Raw genomic sequence first — 25,976 nt, forward strand, 5'->3', positions numbered from 1 at the left:
GCGCCTGCCGCCATGCCTATTCCCTATTTAGAAAGTGGAATTTGTTAACTGAAAAACTAAACGGAGGACCACCAGTTTAAGAATAATGTTTAATAATTTTGTTGTTTTCATTTTTATTAAAATTATTATTTTTTGGATTAAAACCTTTAAAAGACGTTTTCTTTCAGTCATAGAAGTAAAAATAGCAGGCTTTTAATTGCTGTAAATGTATTGATATCCTAAATAATAATTGTAATCTCATAAAATAATTAGCAAATATGCAAGAAAAGGTTTGTACTCTAAAAATACAAACAAGAAATAAAGAATTTACAAACGTGCAGAGAGTTGTTTCAGCACTCGGACAGCGCCATGGGATTTTAAAAAAGCATTACTTAATAACAGTTCTCATTTCATCATATCCACAGGTACAGAGTCATCATATACAATAAATCCGTGGGGTAGCATTTAAAAACATTTAAAAACAGATGCATTTGTTTAAAGCAAAGCATTTGTTTACTTACCTGGCTACAGGTGAAGCAGCTCTTTATGCCTTCTAACATCTCATAATCTTTTAAGAAATACGTTTTTAAGAAAGACTCAATCATACTCTTTTACTTTCCTTTTTTAATATTTTAAAACGTTTATGTGCTGCTGCCCATCCATGTGATAAGCAAACCCGCGTTGCCGTCCTGTTTATAGCGCATATTACTAACGCGCTCTTTAAATAACAAAAACATATTGCGCCATTGACTTTAGACCAGGTTTTTGTTGGTCAATGGCGTAGTCTATTTTAGTTGCCTCAAAATAGCAACGCGCCAACAATGCCCCTTGAACACACGTCTTTTTCAGACCAGAACGCCCATGGGCGAAAAAAAAAAACGCTATTTAAACGTAGTGCTAAACGTGAAAATAATCATTGTGCCGGGTTGAAATTAGCAAAAGACACTTGCGACACGTATTGCGCTGCATTGCGCCGGGTGTATGATAGAGCCCAATCTGTTAACAACCTATAAAATTAAGGTTAAAGGTGTAGCGGAGGATTTTCTCGAATTTTAGAAAAGAACCGCCTTCTCCACTTTTTAAAAAAATGCAATTGCACAACACTTCTAATTGACAACGAGGAGGAACAATAGTCTTGATGATCCACCCGGAAAAAGAAAATCCTCCACAATACCTTGAAGGAAATCCTAGTAATTGATTTATTTTTTCATCAATCATGCACCATACATTGATTTCTTATATCAGTGTTTAATATATATTACAATATAAGCTGTTCCATACATTACATTTTGGCTGATATAAATGACTGAAATAGAGCATAAACAATTTTAATAACTTTGCTGTTGGAATTGTCCGCACACTGAAAGACTTAATCAGACCAAAAAAAGTCTATCAAAAATATTTTTTATTTTTCGAAAGCAAAAGTAAAAAAGTGACAAAAGTGCAAAGTGTATTAAAAACAGACCAGAGAGCAAGCTTTTTAGCCCATGCTTTCTTTAGTGCTCATAAAGTAACATTGCAACATCACACTTACAGTATATAGCCACAATTGCAAATTGTAAGCAGCTGATCTAAATAAATAAGGGATAATTGTAATGCCAGCTGTTTCCTTGTACAAACAACTGCACAATCATTATTTATATTGACAACAGACTTTTTTCCACTCTGTTTGAAAACAAGATGCCCCACGTCTGCAAGAATTCTGAACTCCTCTAAAGTTGCACTGTCAGCGTTGACAACTTCAGTTTCTTATTTTTGAAAACTATTTGCTTGCTTCATTTTTCAGGGCTTCCTGCACGCACACAAAAGAAGTACAACAAAAGTTGTCACTGGGGCGATACCCATTTAAAAAGTAAAATTTTGTACCTAAGAGATGCATATTAGTACCTTAAAAGTACATACTGGTAGCTCAAAGGTAAATATCTGTATCAAAATGGTATTACGGCCTTTTGAAATGGTACAATCCCAGTAATAACTTTTGTACATTTATTTTTAAGAGTGAGGGCCTCCCGTAAATACAACTTTGTGGTGGGGTTCATGTGCACTCATGTCATGAACATGATCATTTTGGCATGACTTAAACACACCATTATCTGCGGATATGTTGAAATCATGTTGGAATTACTATAATTAAAGGTATCTGACTTGTCCGGCTTGTCATTGAACTCCAAAATGGTAGCTGGCTCAACTCTTACAACACACATTTTTATTTATATGTAATTGTAGACGTTGCACTTTTTAAACGTCTGCATTTAGCCAAGACTATATATAAGAGTATGTTTGAGTCTTGTCATTGCAGTCATTCATATGCAATAAATGTAAACGCAGCATTATACACCTCCTCTCTCCCTAAACATTTCCCTGAAAAAATACTGTATGCATTCATGTACACAAAAAAGCTTGGACATGCATGGTTTTGCACAAAAAACAATTGATTGGCTAAACGAAGGTTCTGACCTTAGGACACAGTTTAGATTTGTTTGCACACAGATAAGTGATATATTTCTCGACATGTATTTCCATAAACATTTCATAAAACACCCCTTTGATATAATTTTTTTTTACACAGAATTTTTGAATAAACAGCATACGTCTGTCCAATATTATTGTTTTATATTTGTTAAGGTTGGAAACACGGTTCTCATCGTGTTTGTGAGTTTCTTCGGGAGCAGGGTTCATCGGCCGAGATGTATTGGAATTGGAGCAATAATCGCAAGTGTGGGAGTGTTTCTCATAGCGATGCCTCACTTTCTTAGTGGAAAGTATGAATATACAGACTCCAAAAGCTGTAAGTTTCAAATCCTATTGTGTCTTAGGAGAATTTTACATTTCTGTTTGAAAAAAAAATCTTTACTATTACTGAACATCTGAATGTTTGTTGTTGAAACATCTACAGACACCAAATACAACAGCTCTGGCCTTTGCCAATCAGACAGCATTGCCACAAATGAAGCATCCAATCAGACGTGCAACCGAGAAAAAAGAGACGCCCACCTAGGAGTGTATCCGGTCCTTCTGATGGGCCAGTTACTGTTGGGTATCGGCGGAGTCCCCATACAACCATTTGGGATTTCCTACATAGATGATTATTCAAAAAGGAGGAATTCTCCCTTTTACTTAGGTTTGCATAGAAACGCTAGAAGCATTTGGTTTTGTTCACTTGTCCATTTGTGATCCTTTCTGTAAAATTTAGGCTTAGGTTAAGTCTCATAATCTAAGGATGAGTTTGAAAAAAAATACATGAAGGTAAAAAAGTCACTGGGGCCGTATCTTTTCCAATAGTACACTTTTTTCTCTAAAGGGTGCCTATTGCTACCTTAAAGGTAAACATTGGTACCTTAAAGATACATACTAGTTCCTCAAAGGTACACTGTAAAAAATGTCTGTAGAAATTACAGTATTAATGGGTATTACTGGCAACTAGCTGCCAGTAATTTTCTGTAGATTTTACATTTATGTTATTTACTGGCAACATTTTGTTCAAAGTTAAATGAACATGAAACATTTTTTGACTTTATCTTCTACAGTAAGTTACTGGCAACCAGCTGCAAAATTACAGCAAATTTTTTAGAGTGTACCAAATTGGTACATATTAGGACCTTTTAAAAAGGTACCATCTCAGGCTCAGTACCGTCAAGTTTTGTACCTTGTGTGTAAGATGATTTAAGTAGAAAGCTGTAAATCACAAAAATGACATAAGCTTGGTTTTCACAGGAAGGGTCACAATTTTGTATTTTGCACTTTTTGATCAACCCTTGATCAATCTCCTGCAGGTATACTGTTTGCAGTGACTGTAATAGGGCCAGCATTCGGCTACATGATGGCCTCTGTCCTGCTTCGTTTCTTTGTTGACATTGACAAGATGTCTTTGGCTGAGTCTCACATTCCATGTCAACACCTTTATAATGTTCTTGACGCATGTTAAGCCGAAGACAGAACAATCTTTCACTGTGACCCACAAACCAATCTTTTCAAGCTTTAAATGGCGCGGCGGGATGCGATTATTCTGTAAATAAATACTTTCACAACTAAACGTGTTCGGACGAGTGCGATATGTCACGCAGAAAAATATTAAATAGATTTGTTGACCTCAAGGTTCAGCATGTTGTTGTTCTTTGCTATTTTGCTTAATCAAACATGAGACAGGATGTCATTTTATAGATATACTGCAACAAGTTTGGCTTTATGCCTTTCAAATGTGGGGGATGTATAATGTCTTACCTGCTTTTTCCATTTTCAGCTGAAATAACTCTAAGAAACGATGATCCCAGATGGGTGGGAGCCTGGTGGCTGGGATTCCTTGTGGCCGGGACGATACTTTTGTTAACATCTTTGCCATACATGTTTTTCCCTAGGAAGATGATCAAGGAGGTACATCACAAATCTCACCGGTAGCCTTGTTGACTTAAAAAATGCCTTGAAAAATGATAAGGGATGATTTTAAAAATTTGGCTGTGATACACCATAAAGACAAAGCATCAACTGTAAGCTGTTGCATGTGAATGAAATGTTCTTTTGTTCTTTTGCCTTTACTGTATCAAGTGAAAGTGCAGAATCTATCATCTTACTGAAACTGGCTCTGGTCCCAATGTTGATACAAGAAATGCTAAACTTGTCGTAAACTTGTCTGAGCATGCTTTTACAGCTTTTGTTTAGCTTGATAAAATAGCATGCTAACCTCATATAAGTGTTATATGTGCGTGCATGTGTGTGCGTGTGTGATCATGGTTGATATTCATGCAGGTTCTTGCAATACGCTCCTAAATAAAAAGGGCCAATGTGCACAACGCCATAGTAGACAAATCACTTTATTGTTTCCCAATCTTTGTAGGTTGCTTTGAATATGTAATGTCCTAAATGTAATGTAAATGTATGGTTCCATTAAGAACCTTTATTTTACAAAGAACAAAAAATGGCTCTTCTCTGACATAGCTGTGAAGAACCTTTAATAGCACCTTTATTTTTAACTCTTTCCCCGCCAGCATTTTTAAAAAAAGTTGCCAGCCAGCGCCAGCATTTTTCATGATTTTCACAAAGGTTTAATGCCTTCCAGAAAATGTTCTTCTTTAAATATATAAACAAACAATCGATCAGATGAAAGAACAGACCCTCTGCTTTCAAACAAAAAAAAACCGTTTCATCCTACCTTCATTAGTTCTCTTGTAATCATCTCTCAAATATGGGTAGGTTTCTTCAAAAACACCCAATTTTGAGCAAAAAGCTGAAATAATTGCAGTTTTGTGAAGGACTTTTGATAGAGATCAGATGCAGAGCGATCTTTAAAACATACACAGAGTTCTTTCTCTTTCACGGGAGGTGCTACTTCCGGGTTGTATAAGTTGCGGAAGTGATAATAGCGGTATTGCGGAAAGACGGAAGCGTTTTCCCTTAATTAACAAGATATCTAGTCTATGGCGGCGAAAGCGTTTAAGAGTGTATCACAATTTTCTAAAATAGGTTTGCAAATGAAAGTGGATTCAATCTCAAATTTAACTCTTACTCATAAAAATTTAACTAAAGACACATAATAATTATTTGGAATTAATGCTATCAGGCTGTATGAATTGTGTCTCAGATGAACGATTGTTTTATTATATGTAGGAAATCTCAGAAGCTCCAGCAGAACCATCTTCAGAGAAAATGACGGAGGAGAAGAAACCCCCAACTGACCCAACAGAAGACATGTCTCTCACTGATTTCCTAAAAAGTATGTTTCACAATTTTGATCAAATGAAGTTAAATTCTCCCAGCAGTCGACAATCTTAAAATTTTGAGCATCATAATAGCATATGTAAAAGCTTTATCCTCTTACAATAATTTGGGTGAGTCTCACATTCCATGTCAACACCTTCAGAAATGTTTTTCACGCATGTAAAGCTGAATACAGAACGGTCTTTGTTTGTGACCCACAAACCAATATTAGCAAGCTGTAAATGGCATGGCGGGATGCCATGATTCTGTAAATAAATACTTTCACAACTAAACATGAGCATCATAAAAACTTTGAGCATCATAATAGCATCTAAGCTTTATCCTCCTACAATAGTTTGGGTGAGTCTCACATTCCATGTGAACACCTTCTGACCTTCATAAATGTTTTTCCCGCATGTAAAGCTGAAGACAGAACAGTCTTTCATCATGATCCACAAATTTCTTTAGCTTACATGTATTTGTACACATGTATCTGTACACCCTTTCCTCATTTAGTAGGCTATACATGGATCCATGAATATGCAAATTAGTCCCTGACTTTACTCAATCACGCGTAGACCATTTACAGGAATATGCTAATTAATCCCTGGCTCTACTTAATTGCACCAATTTGGACTTTAGACATGAATATGCAAGTTAGTCCCCACCACCACCTAATCGAACCAGCTCGCACCATAGTTATTTTTGGACATATATGCAACATTTGGCAGTTTCAGACACATATCTGCTTTCACAATGCATTTGAGAGTTGTGCATTTGCAACACATATTTTTCTACGCTAATGTTAATAGGTTAGAGCGTCACAGAAGTAGAGCTGAAGCAGCAGTATTGCAGTTGTTTCAGCGCAGAGTCTATGCATTCATATCCATAGCTCCAACTACTAATCTACTCATTCAACTGTGTTGGTGTGTTGATTGGTTAGATGTTTGTGACATAGGAAACCAACGCAATTTTAAACTGCAGTTTTAGTCTGTCTTTCGAAAACTCCAATTTAATAGAGAGAATATTCAGCAATGATGTTGAATTTGCACATGGTTTGATTCTTAATGGCTGGCAGCATATTTTGGCTCACAAGTGCTTTAGTTCAAGCACTCTGCCTCCCACGATACATGCATAATGAAACTATCAGACCCCAATTGGCAAGAATTCTCTCTTTCAGTCTGAAACGCTTGCTATAAAAAAGAATATGAAGTTGCTTCATGTGTCTTCTAAAATAGAACCAGATGTCTGATAGAAGTTAAACAATGATATTGTTCACATTACTGCAGAATTCAATTGTTTAATATTTAAGATTCAATATTCTTGAGAGCTCAATGTTACACTCAGTTTAACAGAAACAACACTGACAATTGCATTCTACTGACTCCAACAAATATCTTTTCAGTTGTATTCACATTCTGAATAAACCTGTGCTACTGCATTCAAATTGAAAGTAAATGTCTGTCACGTTGAACTTGTGTGCACTCATGTGAGGTTCTGTCTTCACAAAGGTGGAGATGCCCACGTGACATTTCAGAACTAGTTACTGCCTTCCATCGGAGCTACTCCTATCAGATCTGAAAGCGATTCAAACAATGTGCTCTACACCCAAGAAAGCAGAAGCCATATTACTAAATTTGTCCAACAGTTGTTTTGGGTGTTGGATGGTGTGAATGATTAGTTACAATTCGTTACACCAATAACTATAAAGTTTTAGAGAGAATAACACCAACAGCTCATCACAACCACATCATCAATGGTAAAGATACAGAGGAACAACATTTTGGGACTTTGTTGCCAGCTCATGAATAATAAAACCATTAAGGTCAATTAAATGGCAGCATAAACTTAAATGGAAGCATAAACTTCACCTGGGAACTGTGCGCAAGTAACCTTAAAGGAATATTCAATTTTCTTAAAAGAAAAATCCAGATAATTTACTCACCACCATGTCATCCAAAATGTTGATGTCTTTCTTTGTTCAGTCGAGAAGAAATTATGTTTTTTGAGGAAAACATTGCAGGATTTTTCTCATTTTAATGGACTTTAATAGAGCCCAACATTTAATACTTAACTCAACACGTAACAGTTTTTTCAAAGGACTATAAACGATCCCAAACGAGGCATAAGGGTCTTATCTAGCGAAACGATTGTCATTTTTGACAAGAAAAATAAAAAATATCCACTTTTAAAGTACAACTTCTCATCTAGATCCGGTCGTCATGCGCTAGCGTGACCCCACGCAATACGTCATGAAGTCAAGACGTCACAGAGGACGAACGCGAAACTCCGCCCCAGTGTTTACAAGGGTGTTGAAAGAGGACTGTTCCTACATTGTTGTATGTCAACTGATACTAATTAATGTCTTTGTGTCAGTTTATTGTTTAAAATGGTCCACAAATGTGCGTTTCATATATGTAACACGTGACCTCCCTACGTCACTACGCATTTACGTTAGGTCGCGCTGGACTGGACCTAGACGAAAAGTTGTGGTTTAAAAGAGCATATTTTTTATTTTTCTTGTCAAAAATGACAATCATTTCGCTAGATAAGACCCTTATGCCTCGTTTGGGATCGTTTATAGACCTTTGAAACTCCGTTGAAAAAAACTGTTAAGTGTTGAGTTAAGTATTAAATGTTGGGCTCTATTAAAGTCCATTAAAATGAGAAAAATCCTGCAATGTTTTCCTCAAAAAACATAATTTCTTCTCGACTGAACAAAGAAAGAAATCAACATTTTGGGTGACATGGTGGTGGGTAGGTTGTCTGGATTTTTCTTTTAAGAAAATTGAATATTCCTTTAACAGCACAGTTTACGAATTAATACAGTATAAATATGCATAATTAATAACATATGCAAGATTTTATGTTCAATGATTAAACCGAATGTTCGTGTTTTGACTTTGAACTTGTTTTAACTTGTCTTGGCTTACACCCATATGGAAACGGGTTTCCCTCATAGAAGGTCCGTATTTGTTTAAAGGGCACATATTTCATTGCTAAAAAACAACGTTATTTTGTGTATTTGGTATTATACAATGTGTTTGCAGGGCTTATGGTTCAAAAAACACATTATTTTCCACATACTGTACATTTTTGTAGCTCCAGATTTCCCTCTCTTCCTGAAACACACTGATTACAAAACTCATCGGTGTGAAAATATTTCTTTCAGCAGAAAATGCCATTATCAGTTTTTAAACATAAGAAAACTTTCAGCAGCTAAAATCTTGGTGCATCCCTAAGTAATATTTTGTTTCTACTTGTATCCTAAGTTATATTTTGTTTCTTACTTGTATGCTAAAGAATTTTGGTACTGTGTAATTTTTATTCCCAGTACAAAATCTGCTTCCTGCAGAGCAAGTCAAGAAACTGCCTTGGCAAGCTTGCCTGAATGCTGTTTTTATTATAGATCAGTTAACTTCCAAAATGTTTCTTTGTATGCTGTAAAAACGAGAGTTACTGATTCTTTCTGTTTTCTGTCTCTTATCTCACCACAGGCTTTCCCAAAATCATAATGAGAACTTTGCGAAATCCAATTTATCTGTTGATAGTGCTGGCTCAGGTAAATCTTGCTGCCATGGTAGCAGGACTGGCCACCTTTATGGCCAAATTCATAGAGAAGCAATTCACACAGACAGCCTCCTTCTCCACAATGATGATAGGTAAGCTAGTAAAGAACACACACGTTTTCAAGTGGTGAACACATTAATGGGAAGAAAATCTTTTGTTCTGTTGTCTGTGGCTTATGTAAACATTGTAGGCCTACTGTGAAAATAGCATTCCTTACTATTTATTTAAGGAGGATTTAGCATGGAATGCATTATAGGGTACGTGTTACCATTAGAATGTGTGTTTATTTTAACTATGTGTATTCGCAGGTGGTTTGAATATTCCCTCAGCCATGTTGGGCATAATGGCTGGAGGAGTTATCTTCCGTAGAGTGAGTCTGTCCGTCAAATCTTCTGCCGTGATGTGCACAGCAGCGGTTTTTCTTAGCATTGTATCTGCACTTCCACTCCTATTCCTCGGCTGCCCCACACAGAACATTTTTGGCGTCAACAATTTTAGGTGAGTCGCATTTCAATAGCTTGCAATGTCAGCACTAAAATGTCCAGTTCATTGTGGAAGTGTACATCTATTGGGAATATAGTATATAACACGTAGGCCTGTATGCACTCAGTTGTCCACTTTTAAAAAAATCTTCTATTTTGAACAGTAAGAGGTCTTCAATGTTACAAATGTACAATAAATTTACAAATAAGGCAGTATTATGGACATAAATGACACATTTTAAATACTATCAGCATGATATACAGATAAGTGTACTATGAGCATTGTGAGGAATGGTTGAGAACGAACCCAGGCACAGACACAAGTAGAAAAAACACTAAGGACTTTATTTACAAAAACAAGAAACAAAAACCCATGATGGGGCAAAACTAACATCAAACAGGGAAAACAGAACACTGACAAGACTAGACTATATTTTATAACAAACAGCTGGACTAGACTAACACTTTAACAATGAACTAGACTTAACTGGATCATACTCTACAGGAACACGACAGAAACAAAGCAGTACGTAGACAGAACAATGGGCTCAAGGACTTTAAATAGGGGAGAAATAATAAGGGGGACAGGTGACAATGATTAAACAATAAAGACGAGAGGATTACAAGGGAGTGGGGTAAAAGTGACAGGACACAAGAAACACGTAGTCTAATAAAACCAATAGAGGGTATGCACATGACATCACCGTCGGAGACAGGGACTGCGGTTACACCCACTGAGTGGCAAAAGACAGAGCAGCAGCATTTAAGTACAGCGTGACATCGACGAAAACACAGTGAAAACGTGTCGAAATGGTAAAAAATGTTGTGCGATAGACCATATTAACAGATTAACAAGAATTCGGAGCTATCGTTTTACAGACTGCCAAAAAACACAGAAAGGAGAAGTAAATTGATCATTCATGCCAACGTCAACAAACCACAGGTGGGTTGACAAGTTGTTAGGGTCACTATCAAGCAGAGGCTTTACTTTCTACTTAAATGTATTTTTCAAGTATTTTATCCGTGTTTTTCTTTGGAAAGCATACATTCCAAAGCATAGTATCATAATTTTACTTTTCATAAATAATATGTGTTTGTTTTACATTTAATATTTAAGTACATTAACGTACTTTTACTCAAGTAAAAGTACACATTTTTAATGTAATTAGGTTTTTAAAAAATTTTAATATGCAATATTAAAGAATACACGGCATGATTCTTTGCTTTAGACTGTAGTGAAGTAATGTTTTTCCCACGAGGAAAAAACGTCTAAAGAGAAACAGCTGTTGTGTGATAGAATGTACTAACTTAACAAGAATACTGAGCTATCGTTTTACAGACTGACAAAAAACACAGAAAGGAGAAATAAATAGATTGTTCATGCCAACGTCCACAGACCACAGGTGGGTTGACACATTGCTAGGGTCACTATCAAGCAGAGGTTTTACTTTCTATTTAAAAGTATTTTTCAACTATTTGTATTTTATCCATGTTTTTCTTTGGAAAACATACATTCCAAAGCATATTATCATAATTTTTATTCTATCACATTTCATAAATACACGTTTTTGTTTTACATTTAATATTTAAGCACATTAACATACGTTTACTCAAGTAAAAGTACACAATTTTAATGTAATTAGGTATTAAATGAATTTTAATATGCAATATTAAAGAATACACAGTATGATTATATGCTTTAGAATGTAGTGAAGTAACATTTTTCCCAATACAAACAACCTAAAAAGCACAGATGCTTTGTAACTAATGTAACTAAGTATTGTCCACCTCTGCTATCAAGTCCAACTAAATCCAATTTAAGCTGTTATTAGTCAGTTTTACTAGCATTTGCACGCAGCCGCTATAAAAAGCCGCCATTTTGTTTAGGGCTGTAACGATTTATGTTGCAAATGCGTGTTTTCTCAATGAATGATTTGAATGAATTACGGTGAAATGCTGCCACATCCAAAAGCCAGGGGGCGCACTCGTGCAGAAACACCACTTGTGCCACAGAAGAAGTAGCGTTACAAACCCTATTCCAGAAAATGTCTACAGGAATATTTATATTGCTGTTCTTCAAATTGTTTCAGGTATTTTCATGATAATAAAGAATATTTTGAATGACTTTGTTTAACGAGTGTTGCTTTTTTAAATGCACGTTATAAACGACTCAGACTCAAAAAATTTTTAGATTGATAACGGACTTCTTACTGACCAAAACGCCATAGTACACGCACGAGCTGCGCATGAAACACAGAATCGCGATGCAGCCATGCAGATTCGATTTTAGACAGGTCTTTTTAATGGGACACGCGATGTATCGTTACAGCCCTAATTTTGATAAAGGTTTGCCACTCAACAGGGGCGAGTTCCGGCGTGGTCTCGTGGGAAAAGTGCCGTCAATGCATACCCTCTATAAAGACGAGAGGATTACAAGGAAGCGGGGTAAAAGTGACAGGACACGAGAAACACATGGTCTAATAAAACCAATACAATGACCACGTTATCCCACACAAAACATGGTACTGTCAGAACCCTGCCACAAAGATTAGATATAATACAAGATAAGATTTTGACAGGATCCTGACAGAACATACTATACATATGGATTAAGTAAAAGTGTGTATAGGCATATGAACATCATTTACACTAGTGCAATGGACAGTAAAGTTACATAGAAAATATTTCAGTGTGCAAATGGATTACTCAGTACTCTGAATGAACAGAGTGCAAGTAATAACAAGTTTACTGTTTTTTTTACTTGTTTGCAAATAAATAAATAAATCAGATGTAGTGATGAGGAGGGGTGAGGAGTCTATGTGTATGGTGGGGCGGGGGGCTGGTGGGTGTCAGAGGGCAGAGTTCAGTAAGGAGACAGCTGTGGGGAAAAAGCTTTTCCTGAATCTGCTGGTCCTTGCCAGTAGGCTCCTGAAGCGTCTTCCCGAGGGCAGGAGGTTAAATAGTTTGAGAGAAGTCTTTAAGAATGCTGCTAGCTCGACATAGACAGCATTTTCTCTGGATGTCCTCGATAGCAGGAAATGGTGTCCCTGTGATGCCTTGGACCGTTTTCACCATAAATGACCAGTAAATTACCTTCGTTCATATATCATATCTAATGTGTATCAGCTACTACACTGAGCTAACGTTACTTAGGGTGACCATACGTGCCATTCTTCCCGAACGTGTCCTGGCCAGGATTTCAGTGCGTCTTCCGGAAGTCGTATTTGTTGACCGCATACGCCATTTAGTTAAAAACATAAGACATACAATCAGGGCCGGCGTCAAGGGGGGGCATTCGCGGGCAGTGCCCCCCCGAACAGGTTGTTGTGCCCCCCCTACAAAGTTTTTTATTACTTTAATATATATCAAGAATAATTTAAATAAATTAAACATTGAATGTTTCATGACTTGTAATGTAATCAAATGAGGAAAATATAGTTGATATATGTTTTCTTTAATTAAAATAGACCAGTTTCTCTGATTGGATGTATTGTCGCGTCTCACCCGTCGTCTTACGTCTTTAGCATATTTGTGACTTGATACTAGCAACGTGTTTTTTCGCGGCATTTTATGGATCGTGTAAAATATGGATATTAGAACATTTAGAACGAACCAGCACCGCCTGCTTCATCTTCATGCAAACACAGACTGGCTCAAACTCGGAGATTAGAGGTCGAGGTGGAATTTACAAATCTACAGGACACTGTTTTAAGAAAGTGTAATGTTCTTACACACCGTCTTCAGCTATTTTAAAGGTAAGTTAGCGTTGTTTTAAATTACGTAAGCTTAAATGTGAAGTGTGCCTATAGACCGTTAACAGCATTACGACGTGATTATGGTAAAGCGGTAAAGCTAGGACGCGGTGTGCGCTGCGCTATGAAACCCATTCATTGCAATGGCTTGTGCCGCGCGAGGGCGGTTTGTTGTTGCGTCGAGCCAAGCGCGAGTGCAGCGGAGCTCAGCTTGCGCTCACGCCACGGTCGAAGTTCAACAGTTTTGCGCATAGTTTGTGGTCTTTTGCACTTTATACGAGAAATGAGCTGACAGTCTGTACTGGTTGTATGAGTGTGTGCTTGCTGTATTTGTTGTTTTAATGTCTTGTTTTTGCAAGTTATTGTTGCTATTGCGTGCCCCCTGTTGGAAGCCGAGTGCCCCCCTGTTAGTTATGGTCTGGCGCCGGCTCTGCATACAATCGTAGTTTCATTCTTACCTTAAAATGTAATGGTTGCTTTTCTGTAATAATAATAATAATAATAATCCTCTATGATGTATGCGGTCGACAAATACGACTTCCGGAAGACGCACCCGAAATCCTGTCCAGGACGCGTCCGGGAAGAATGGCACGTATGGTCACCCTAACGTTACTGTGTACAATGTATGTATACCATGTTAGCTACAGGTCCTTGTAATTTTTGCCTGGCTTTCAGAGATTAGTTAAAACACTAGCCAGACTGATAAATAAACAAAGACTGTAAGTTCACTTCGGTTCAGGCGCGTAACCACAACAACATGCAATCTGTAGCGTTTTCCTCTCTATCACTATCTCTGTTTAAAACAGAATCGCAAGTTACTTGCAAAGGGACTTTCATGTGGGCTGAAGTCAAACTGGCATTTCTAGCGAAATCGTACCAGGCAGCTCAAATGATACTAGTTTAGAAATTACTAGTTACTGTTGCAAATCAGGTTAATGTAAGGAGAAGGAGACAGTGTTGAACAATGATTTTACATACTTGCTAAATTACTATTTTGTTATTTTTTTTACAAAAAGAGCAAGCCTAAAACAAACCCAAAGATCTGGGTTGCCAAATCTCTAAAGCTGTTGTTTCATTCATTGATTGTGGTTTCAGTTTAGTTACATAAACAGTTCACATGCTTTTGTATCCCTTTACAATGTTGCGGACGATGACAGCATTCTTTTTGAAGAGTACAAACATCTTGTTAATTTCCCACAAATGCAATCATTTTAATGCTTCATCGAAAAAGAGATCATGCTGTAATGCATCCTGTTTGTTATATTTTTTTCAGCAATGACCTCCAGCAGTGCAACTCATGTTCCTGCTCTGATGAAGCTTTCAACCCTGTGTGTGGCTCAAATGGAATTGAGTATCGTTCCCCCTGCCATGCAGGCTGCACGACAGAAGTACTCGAAATTAATAAATCAAAGGTTTTGGTAAGTTCTTATTCACTTCCTTTCTTAAATTTGAATTGAGCAAAAAGTGTGCCGATTCTGAAAGTTCTAAGGGAACTTCACATAGATGTTTGAACTTACTTAGGGAAGTTAAACCGATAGTTAGAATTACCCCATGAAGTTATGAGTAATTTAATATAATCTTGCCTTATATCGAAACCATCCACAATTTTCTTTGAAATCCTTGGATTAGACGACTTCTTATTAGTGACTGTCATTGTTTTGGTCTCTACTCTTTGCGTTCGTCACTACGCCACTAAGTCACTACACATTGTAAGCTATGTCCTATACTGAAGCTCTCTGATTTATGTGCATTGGCACTAACAAAAGCTAGTTATTATAGCGTATAACATTTTTAATATGTATTGATCAGTACCCCCAGAAGGCCTTCATTTGCCCGCTGCATCATTTATTGAAAGTCATAGGCATGTTTGTTTTCAACTGTTAAAAAGCATGGAAGAGCCAGGACATTTACCCTACTGAAAAATCCAGCTAAAACCAGCATAAGCTGGTAGCTGGTATTAGCTGGTTTTAGCTGGTTTAAGGTGGTTTACGCTGGTCCTCCCAGCCTGACAAAGCTGGTCATGCTGGTGGGCCAGCTGGTATTCCAGCATGACCAGCTAAGTCCAGCTAGACCAGCTTAAAATGTGACCAAAACACAGCTGGACCAGCTTGCTACACCAGCAAAACCAGCTTCCTACACCAGCAAAACCAGCTAAAACTAAGCTGGGGACCAGCTGGAACCAGCTCGCCGGCTTGTGCTGGTCTTGGCTGGATTTTTTAGTAGGGTACTTAAATATCTCCAATTGTGTTCATCCTAAAGAGGATTGACATATGTATCTTGGATGGCTTAAGGGGGAATAAGTCATGGGTAGTTTTCATTTGTTGCTGAAATATCCCTTAAGGAGTTTGATTTTTACTAGAGATAGTTTCTACCTAGAGGCCAAATATGTAAGGTGGTCGAGCGGGAAAGCCATGTGGAAAAGAAAAGGACCATGCACACATTGGCAGGATGACAACAAATATCATTTTTATACTGGGATAAAATGAAGAAATGCTAAAATTAGTGTTGTATAAGATGGATCAATGAATTCAAATTGAAAATATGAAATTCTGTTACTGTAGTTAAAGGGAAACTTCACCCCTGTCTTCATTTACTCACACTCATTTTGTTGTAAACCTGTATGAGTTTCTTTATTCTGCTACACAAAACACAAAAGCAGAGATTTCGATAAATGATAACCACACAGTGTCACGGTGGGATTACACCGAATACTGGAAAACTAAAAGACGAACCCAAACGCAAGGATGTACAAAAATATAACTATGTATTTATTAACAACAGAACAGAAACACCCACGTGGGGGTAAAACAGAGGATAAACTGAAAACTGTGATGAAACACAAACAGGAACACGGGAGTACAAGAACAGGTATCAAAACACACGAAGCACATGAACACTGAGTTTTCACAAACAACGTACGCGCACAAGACGGAGAACGAGAGGACATTATAAAGACACCACATCAATGGGGAACAGGTGAACATAATTAATCACGTAAGACACGAGTACATAAGGGAGTAGGGTAAAAGTGACAAGACACTGGGAACACGTGTCACACATACATGATGTGAAACACACACGTATTCCCACATAACACAATGCTGCCCTGGTCTTGCCCTCTGGATAATAACCAAGGTCAGGCAAGACCATGACAGCCACAAAACACTGGGAACACGTGTCACACAGATATGATGTGAAACACACGTGTTCCCACGTACACACAATGCTGCCCTGACCTTGCCCACAGAACATAGACCTGAACCTATACTAAGGTCTGGCAAGATCACGACAGCAACAAGACACCGGAAACATGTGGAAGCCACACACAGAATGTGATCCCACATGTCCCCACACAGAACATGATACTGCCACGGTCCTGTCAGATGCACTCAGACCAACATCTAGCACGGATGTCCGACAGGACCGTGACAGTACCCCCCTCTTAAAAGACGGATACAAGACGTCACCAACAAAAACAAACAAAAACATTAAACACGAGGAACGAGAGACTGAACAACAGACAACACCCAAGAAATCAGAACAACAAACATCAATGGGAGACAAACATAGGTAACAAATGGGTTGGGGTGGTTTAGCAAAAATAACACATCATGAAGGGGTGGTGGGGAAAAAACAGGGGGAACAAAATGTCCGGGGTGAAAAGAATGAGTCCCAAACCTCTGCTTAAACGCAGAGGGGTGACGAAGTCCGGGTTGCGCCTGCGGCTGCGCAGGCGGCTGACGTGTCTCCGGCTGCACCGGCGGGTGACGTGTCCCCGGCTGCACCGGCGGGTGACGTGTCCCCGGCTGCACCGGCGGGTGACGTGTCCCCGGCTGCACCGGCGGGTGACGAGTCCCCGGCTGCACCGGCGGGTGACGAGTCCCCGGCTGCACCGGCGGGTGACGAGTCCCCGGCTGCACCGGCGGGTGACGAGTCCCCGGCTGCACCGGCGGGTGACGAGTCCCCGGCTGCACCGGCGGGTGACGAGTCTCCGGCTGCACCGGCGGGTGACGAGTCTCCGGCTGCACCGGCGGGTGACGTGCCCCCGGCTGCACCGGCGTGTGACGTGTCCCCGGCTGCACCGGCGGGTGACGAGTCTCCGGCTGCACCGGCGGGTGACGAGTCTCCGGCTGCACCGGCGGGTGACGAGTCTCCGGCTGCACCGGCGGGTGACGAGTCTCCGGCTGCACCGGCGGGTGACGAGTCTCCGGCTGCACCGGCGGGTGACGTGTCCCCGGCTGCACCGGCGGGTGACGAGTCTCCGGCTGCACCGGCGGGTGACCCTCCAGCTGTGCCGGTTCCAAAGCCCTCTTCCTCCTCTTCCTCCTCCGTCCAGAGGCAGGAAGGGCAGGATGGGAACCGGACACAGAAATGATCTCCGGCGTCGGGGAGACGGAAGATGACATCTCCAGCCTGATCGCCCCGGTCCTAATGCCCCTCGGGCTGGATGGAGTCAGGCGAGATCCAACAGGTCCGGTTGGTCGCCGCCTGGCATTCACTTCGGGTCCGCATACGAGTGGGTCATAAAACTCGTAACCCGACTCGTATGCGGGACGGGAACTCCTTCCCCGTATCGCCAGGCGGCTACCGGCAAACATCCTCGCTGGGCTCTGTTTAGGCGCGTACGTTATGTCACGGTGGGATTACACCGAATACTGGAAAACTAAAAGACGAACCCAAACGCAAGGATGTACAAAAATATAACTATGTATTTATTAACAACAGAACAGAAACACCCACGTGGGGGTAAAACAGAGGATAAACTGAAAACTGTGATGAAACACAAACAGGAACACGGGAGTACAAGAACAGGTATCAAAACACACGAAGCACATGAACACTGAGTTTTCACAAACAACGTACGCGCACAAGACGGAGAACGAGAGGACATTATAAAGACACCACATCAATGGGGAACAGGTGAACATAATTAATCACGTAAGACACGAGTACATAAGGGAGTAGGGTAAAAGTGACAAGACACTGGGAACACGTGTCACACATACATGATGTAAAACACACACGTATTCCCACATAACACAATGCTGCCCTGGTCTTGCCCTCTGGATAATAACCAAGGTCAGGCAAGACCATGACAGCCACAAAACACTGGGAACACGTGTCACACAGATATGATGTGAAACACACGTGTTCCCACGTACACACAATGCTGCCCTGACCTTGCCCACAGAACATAGACCTGAACCTATACTAAGGTCTGGCAAGATCACGACAGCAACAAGACACCGGAAACATGTGGAAGCCACACACAGAATGTGATCCCACATGTCCCACACAGAACATGATACTGCCACGGTCCTGTCAGATGCACTCAGACCAACATCTAGCACGGATGTCCGACAGGACCGTGACACACAGTTGACAGTTCCTATTGACTTCCATTGTACTTTAGGAAAAGCAAATACTGTGGAGGTAAATGGGTACATCAACTGTGTACTTAACATCATTTATCAATATATCTGCTTTTGTGTTCAACAGAATGAAGAAACTCATACAGATTTAGAACATGGTGGTGTTTAAATTATGACATAACTTTCATTTTTGGATGAATTATTCCTTAAACAGGCCCACAGACTTACAAATCAGACTAAAAAAACCCTTCCCTGACAAACCCACTTCCTGAATATACAATCATAATATCGACCAGAATGGTTCCTGTATTTTTTTTTTTAAATAAACCAGCAAGCCTGAATGAACATAAATTACAACAGAAGTAAGATTTACGATACCTCCACAACAGAGTTGGATATGTTTAAACATGGACCAGTGCTGTAACTTGTTTAAGTACATGCTGTACTGTACTTCAGTTTGTTTAGAGCTGGCAGACAGCTACAATGGATATGAATGCCACTGTAAGGAAACAGAGCCTCTATTAAATAAACAAATAATGTAATGGGAAAATAAACTCAGTCTATACCTGTATGTATTTTAAAGGGGACATATCATAAATATCTGACTTTTTCCATGTTTAAGTGATATAATTGGTTCCCCAGTGCTTCATTCAAAATGTGAAAAAAATTAACTCTGTTAATTTAGTTTTGGTAAACCATTCTCCACAAGCATGCAAAAAAATAGGTCATTGTGGCTCCCCTTGTGATGTCAGAAGGGGATAATACCGCCCCTTAAACCACGGCACTTAAATTTAGTGCATAGATCAGCTCATTTGCATTTGCAAAGTGGCAATTTTAACATGTTATAATAAATTATCTATATGGTATTTTGAGCTAGAACTTCACATACGTACTCTGTGGACACCAAAGATTTATTTGACATCTTGAAAAAACTTGTGAAATGTCCTCTTTAAAACTTTAAATCTCCTACATCCAAGAAAAACATTATGCCTTATTTTATGATTTAGACGGCCAAAACAACTAAATGACTATATGAGTGTAAACTCTTGCGGGGTAAGCCAGTTTACTTCCTCTTTGTACAATCTACTTTAGAAAGATTTAAGATTAGGGAAAAGTGAAACATAAATAATACATTCCTTGATCGCTATCGTCCTCAAAGGGAATAAGAAAAGAATTGATTTACTGATATATAGCATATTTAAGCAATATCGCTCGAGTAGGAGTGTGATATAGCTCTATATCATCACGGCTGTGATTAGGCCAGAGGAGGCAATCACAGCCGTGATGATATAGAGCTATATCACACGACTCCGAGAGCCATATTGCTTTTATACAACAGTTTGACGGCACACGTTTGAAAAAAGAAAACTAGAAAACAACAACGTAGTTATTTTAAAAGCCTCTTTGTTTGGGAACTACTTTCTTCCGCCACGGATTTGAGGGCGGCCAGAATGACAGGTAACACTTTCTGCTGCTTTGAATCTCATAATAACTCAATGGACGGAAAAGCCGTTTCTTTATATTACCGTTTCTTGGTCACAAAGTGTAGTTTTAAGATTAGTTCAGTCGAGAATATATATGTATTATATTTAAATCTGCAGTCGATTAGTAAAGATAGCGCCTGTTTGAACGTTTGCTTAGTGAGATTCTGTGCGTATGAGAACCAAAGCATGAGCGGATGTCAGTGTTCACTCGCCCCGCTGACCACCGCCCTCTCTGGGCTACATCTCTGACAGGGATTCCCTGGCTCTCATGTTGGCCTGATGATCAAAAATTAGATCACATCATGTCATGATGAAACTATTACTTGGTTTCTTATTCATATTTAGTGTCTTTTGTGTTGTAATTTATTTGGCGCGAGGTAAAAGTTAATAAAACTATACTTATAAATATAATGTTACTATTGCTTTCCAATTTAATCTTTACGCGATATCATACGACCACTCGCTTGTTATTAGACTTTGTTCTTGTCAGTACTATATAAATACTATATTATATTTTTTATAAGTGTCAGAGAGATGTTTTTTGCATGCTGCTTATAAATATATCAGTGGTGATATCTCATAACGTGTTTTAATAGTCACGATAAAATAAATGATCAATGTCCACATTTAACAGCTGTAGTGCTTACCTGCAGTTCCACGGTGTTTTTGCGTTCTGAGGAGAGAGATCGCTCCAGAAAAAAATATTGTTTACATTCCTCTTTCCAAGTGTTAATCGTCCACACGATGTGACAAGACATTACTCCCATTAAGTTTATTGTAACATCCAAGAGCGCTGATCTTTGACGGAATAATAACTTCCGATTGGGATTCACACACTGATTCACGAGCTAGTGAACTAATGAGACACACAGAGAGTGTTTAAAACAGCGCGTCTGTGTGTGTGCGTGCAGTTTTTCCAGTCAGAGATGAGCCTGTATCACTAATACTAAAATGACCAGCAGGTGGCGGAATGATACAAAATGGTGAAGCGGTTACTGTGCCGTTATCAGTAGAATATTGCACGCCTTTTAGCCAGATTCGAGAACCGGGAAGAACTGTTGTATAATATATATACCATACATACAGCAAGCTGCCTCTGTGCCTGGACAGTTTCAGGTTTGTACCCACAAACCTTTGCCCAAAAGTTTAGACAACACGTCATTTGGGTATGCTACAATGAAAATAGGTCAATTAGCATGGATACAGAGCCTCTATTAAATGAAGAAATCATGTAACGGGAAAATAACTCCATCTATTATAATACCTCTATGTATTTTTAAACTTTAAATCTCCTGAATCCAAGAAAAACATTATGGCTTAATTTATGATTTAAACGGCCAAAACAACTAAATGACTATATGAGTGTAAACTCTTGCGGGGTAAGCCAGTTTACTTCCTCTTTGTACAATCTACTTTAGAAAGATTTAAGATTACGGAAAAGTGAAACATAAATAAAACATTCATTGATCGCTATCGTCCTCAAAGGGAATAAGAAAATATTTGTTTTACTTATATATAGCATATTATATATATATACTATACAGCAAGCTGCCTGAGTGCCTGGCCAGTTTCAGGTTTGTACCCACAAATCTTTGCCCAAAAGTTTAGACAACACGTCATTTGGGTATGCTACAATGAAAATAGGTCAATTACCATGGATACAGAGCTTCTATTAAATGAACAAATCATGTAATGGGAAAAATGACTCATTTTATGTGTATTTGATAACTTTAAATGAACACATGTTATGCCACAATAAAATGGGTCAGTTAACAAAGTAAAGCTTTGTTAAACAGATCCCTAATGCTCCATAATGTGTGTAATTTAAGGCTTTTCATTAAGACTTGGTCCTCTGTGCATATGCAGAAAAAAGAGATGGCACTTTCAAAACATTCATTTAGCGATCAGTCTTTAATGTTTTTTATTGTAACTTGACATCCTAAAATTTCCCAGATGTCTATAGAGACGCAGCTCTATCTTTAGCGCAGTGTAAGAGATAAGAACCAGACATGTTGGCATGTCATAATGGTTCACTAGTAGGAAATGGGAATTTACAGTCCATATTTATACTGTTTCAAATATAACTGCTTTCTCTTAAATGAATCGTTTCAGTTGGTAAAGTCTATAGCAGGGTCAGTTGAGCCAGTTGTATTATAAAACAGAGACAAAAAATCAGCAAAATTTCAATGAAATCCTTTAGAGAAAGAATTAAGCAATAACAAAAATAAAAGTCTTAAAAAATCAAATTAAGTTTTTTGATCAATTGGAAAAAAAAGTCAAAATAATTTAAGCTAAGCAAGTCCTCACTTATCAAGAAAAGCTCATTGTAAGGTAATAAAAACAATACAGTTCATTATGTAAAGTCTTTATTCACCACTGATAATATAGTTATGTAGATTATATTGCATTTCTGTCAAGAGATCCTCCTAAAAGTTACACAATAAAACATTTAAGTGCAACATAGATTTTTTATAATGTAAAGATATTTACAGTATTAAAAAAACGTGAATTGAGTATTGTGCACATATATAATAATACATACAACAAAAATAGCAAAAATAATAACCAAAGCCAATACATAATAATTTGGTTTAAGGAGCATGGTTTTACTTGTTTTATTTATACATACAAAAAAGGCGAAGCATTTCCCGCATGCCTTATCTTTATAACTGCTTTCTAAACAAACAATCTTTTTTTTAGCGCAGCCTTGTCATCCACATTGCATAGCAAGTGAAAGGCAGTATCAGTAACCCTGATATGCTACAAAGATGCCTGAAATAAGACCAAGGCCTGGTTTCACAGACAAGGCTTGAAGCCAGGAATATATGCCTTAGTTAAATGGAGATGTTTTGAAAATTATGTTACTGGTGTGTATCATAAGACAAATTAATGACAATGACATATTTTAAGAATTGTACGTACGAGTTATTTTCATTTGAGACAGCTCAAACATGTGTTTTAGTCTAGGATTAGCCTTAAGACTTGTCTGGAAAACCAGGGGCAAATTAAATTAAGCCAGGAACATGAATATACCATGATAGGTCTAAATTATATGTGTTAAACTTGTGTGTCACATGTAAAAATTGTTACACTGTTTTAAATTGTTTAACCGTAAATGCTTTTCTCTTCAATTTTATTTTGTCCGTGTCTAACCATGACTCTCCCATCAGAACTACACAGGCTGTGGATGTGTGGCATCAGGATCACTGGACTTTGCCACACCAGGAACATGTGGAAGCGGCTGCGCTACCCGACTCATTCCTTTCATGATCTTCTCATCCATCACATGCTTTGTGGCTTCTCTAGCTCACACTCCATCATTTATGATGATCCTGAGGTAAAAATATAATTTTAATAGTTTAGTTTGTCATTTAGTGTTGTAGTTTTTTAGTAAAACATATATTGAAAGGTTTGTTTACTTAAGAGGCCTGAGAACATTTACCTGCATGATTGTGAAAAGGTGGAGAAGTATGCTTATGTGGCATTATGTACAAATGGCAAACACAATAAAAACAAATCATGTTCACGGTAGGTTTGACACATGTATTATGGTTGTGTTGAGAACCCAGGATTAAGTTTCTGAACAGGTTGAGACTTGTTAAAGTCTAACACTTGCATAGTTGTTGTTACCTAAGGCATTGTAGTTGTGGGTTTTTTAAAGTATTGTAAGAAGTGTTTAGGGCAAACACATTACAGAAATCCAAATTATATACAGTATTTATTTGTGACCCTACCTGTCAAAACCCAGTTAGTATTTTGTGATTGAATCTTTCCTACATAAAATCATATAATGTAAAAAAAAATTGATTCAAATCTCATAGTATTCGAAGACTTCAACCTGGATTTTACAGACAGGGATAAATCTGGTTCTTCTATGAAACCGCTTTGAACGAAAACCTTTCAGAAAAAATGAAGGGTGTAATCGTTACACACACTAAGGTGTCCTCCCATTTTTTGTGTCCTCAGATAGGTCAAATACTATGACAAATGATTACAACCTTTAACCAGACTGTGTGAAAGTATCATTTTATATTGACTTGCCTGTGCAGGTCTTGATAGCATGTCATGAAATCTGTCATGAGGTTAATAGCAGAGTGATGGCTTCAAAGTGCCTGTACTTTCTGAAAAGCCTAAGGAGATGCGAACTTGTTTTGTACACAGTGCTAATGTGCTTTAGAAGAAATTTTGTATCCCTTTTGTATCCGCCATCCTTGTTCTAATGTGTTTGACTGAAATGTTTTTGGTTTGTCTTCAGGACTGTGACTCCACAGGACAAGTCCTTTGCTTTGGGAATTCAGTTCATGCTGTTTAGAGTGCTTGGTAAGTAAAAGAAATGCAGAACAGACTTGTTTGATTGATAAACAAATGCCAAACCTTATGAGCACAGTGAGTACTCTAAATAATAGCAAGACCAGTAAAGGAACACTTCATTGAAGACAATAACAGATTCATGTTATAAGTTGGACAAAGTTCTTAATGTTGAACCCAATTGTTGGGTCAAATATGAAAATTTCTGGATTAATGTAACCGAATGGCTTTATTGACCCAATGCTAGGTTGAAATGACCCAGCATTTTTTAAAGTGCAAGTAAATTGCTACATTAAGACACCGAGAACATTGCACATCTTATAACATGCAGCTGTTATTATCTTTAACACTCTGAGGTCCTTGGGTGATTTGGCTTCCTTGAGCAGTTTTCAGTTGCTTAAAACAAAATAATGGCAAAAGTCTCATAACACTGTGTTCAACACAAACTGCTACAATATTATATAAGCAATGTATGTACATTTTTGAGAGAAAAATGTTCATGCGTGGTTTTTGAAAAAGGAAACTGTTTCAGTCACTGATATAAGTCCTCAAAACCCATACTAAACATGTTTTCACAAGACTTTTCAAAACAAGATCTAATAGTCTTGAGGTTTTTTTTCCTTTAAATTGATGTGACTCATTCACATAAAACTAAGACACTTTTTGCTGAGAAAGGTCATATGCAAGGAGGTGTGAAAGCTCCTGAATAATCTGTGATTGACATCTGAGGAAACAAAGACTTGCAAAATGAGCCTCTCAGACAGGAATGTGAGAGGAAACAACTTTTTTCCTTTTTTCTATAAGGTATACTTGTGAAATTTTATATATATATATACATATATACATATATATATATATATATATATATATATATATATATATATATATATATATATATATATATATATATATATATATATATATATAATTATTTTCATTATTAAAATATTTTGCTGTAATTTCTCAAGTATACCATATAGAAACCATGGTTTTATTACAGAAAAAGTGCTAAATACAAGTTGTCTTATCATATGTTTATTAAAAAAATGGTTTCTGTAATACAGGGCCGGAGTGGGGCCACTTTTCGGCTCGGGAGTTCAGGCCCAAAACCGGCCCACTTGGTGCAATTCCAAATTAGCACTTTTTACAAATTGGATAAATAAAGTAGTTCAGCTCTTACTATTGTGTATAGTTTTAATACCATGGTTCAACCAATAATGTAAAAATTAAATAATAATTCACTTATTCACTACAAAAAACAATTAGTAATAAAAATAATACTACAAAGTAATTTTACTGCATGTACAGATCAAGCTTGAGTTTTGTTATCAATATTAA

The 25,976-nt window shown here is 38.0% G+C and overlaps 1 protein-coding gene across 1 annotated transcript in view; it reads left to right on the forward strand.

Moving 5' to 3' along the window:
* Positions 1-25,976, forward strand: part of slco2b1 (solute carrier organic anion transporter family, member 2B1) — a 41,807-nt gene that overhangs the window by 11,147 nt on the left and 4,684 nt on the right. Inside the window, exons 5-14 of the mRNA XM_073871101.1 lie at positions 2,605-2,767; positions 2,876-3,100; positions 3,753-3,850; positions 4,219-4,350; positions 5,581-5,686; positions 9,168-9,332; positions 9,549-9,738; positions 14,748-14,892; positions 23,501-23,667; positions 24,586-24,650. Of these exons, the coding sequence (XP_073727202.1) occupies positions 2,605-2,767; positions 2,876-3,100; positions 3,753-3,850; positions 4,219-4,350; positions 5,581-5,686; positions 9,168-9,332; positions 9,549-9,738; positions 14,748-14,892; positions 23,501-23,667; positions 24,586-24,650 (1,456 nt within the window). The remainder of the gene's footprint in view (positions 1-2,604; positions 2,768-2,875; positions 3,101-3,752; positions 3,851-4,218; positions 4,351-5,580; positions 5,687-9,167; positions 9,333-9,548; positions 9,739-14,747; positions 14,893-23,500; positions 23,668-24,585; positions 24,651-25,976) is intronic.

This window comes from Misgurnus anguillicaudatus, chromosome 9 (genome assembly GCF_027580225.2).
Source record: "Misgurnus anguillicaudatus chromosome 9, ASM2758022v2, whole genome shotgun sequence".
NCBI lineage: Eukaryota > Metazoa > Chordata > Actinopteri > Cypriniformes > Cobitidae > Misgurnus > Misgurnus anguillicaudatus.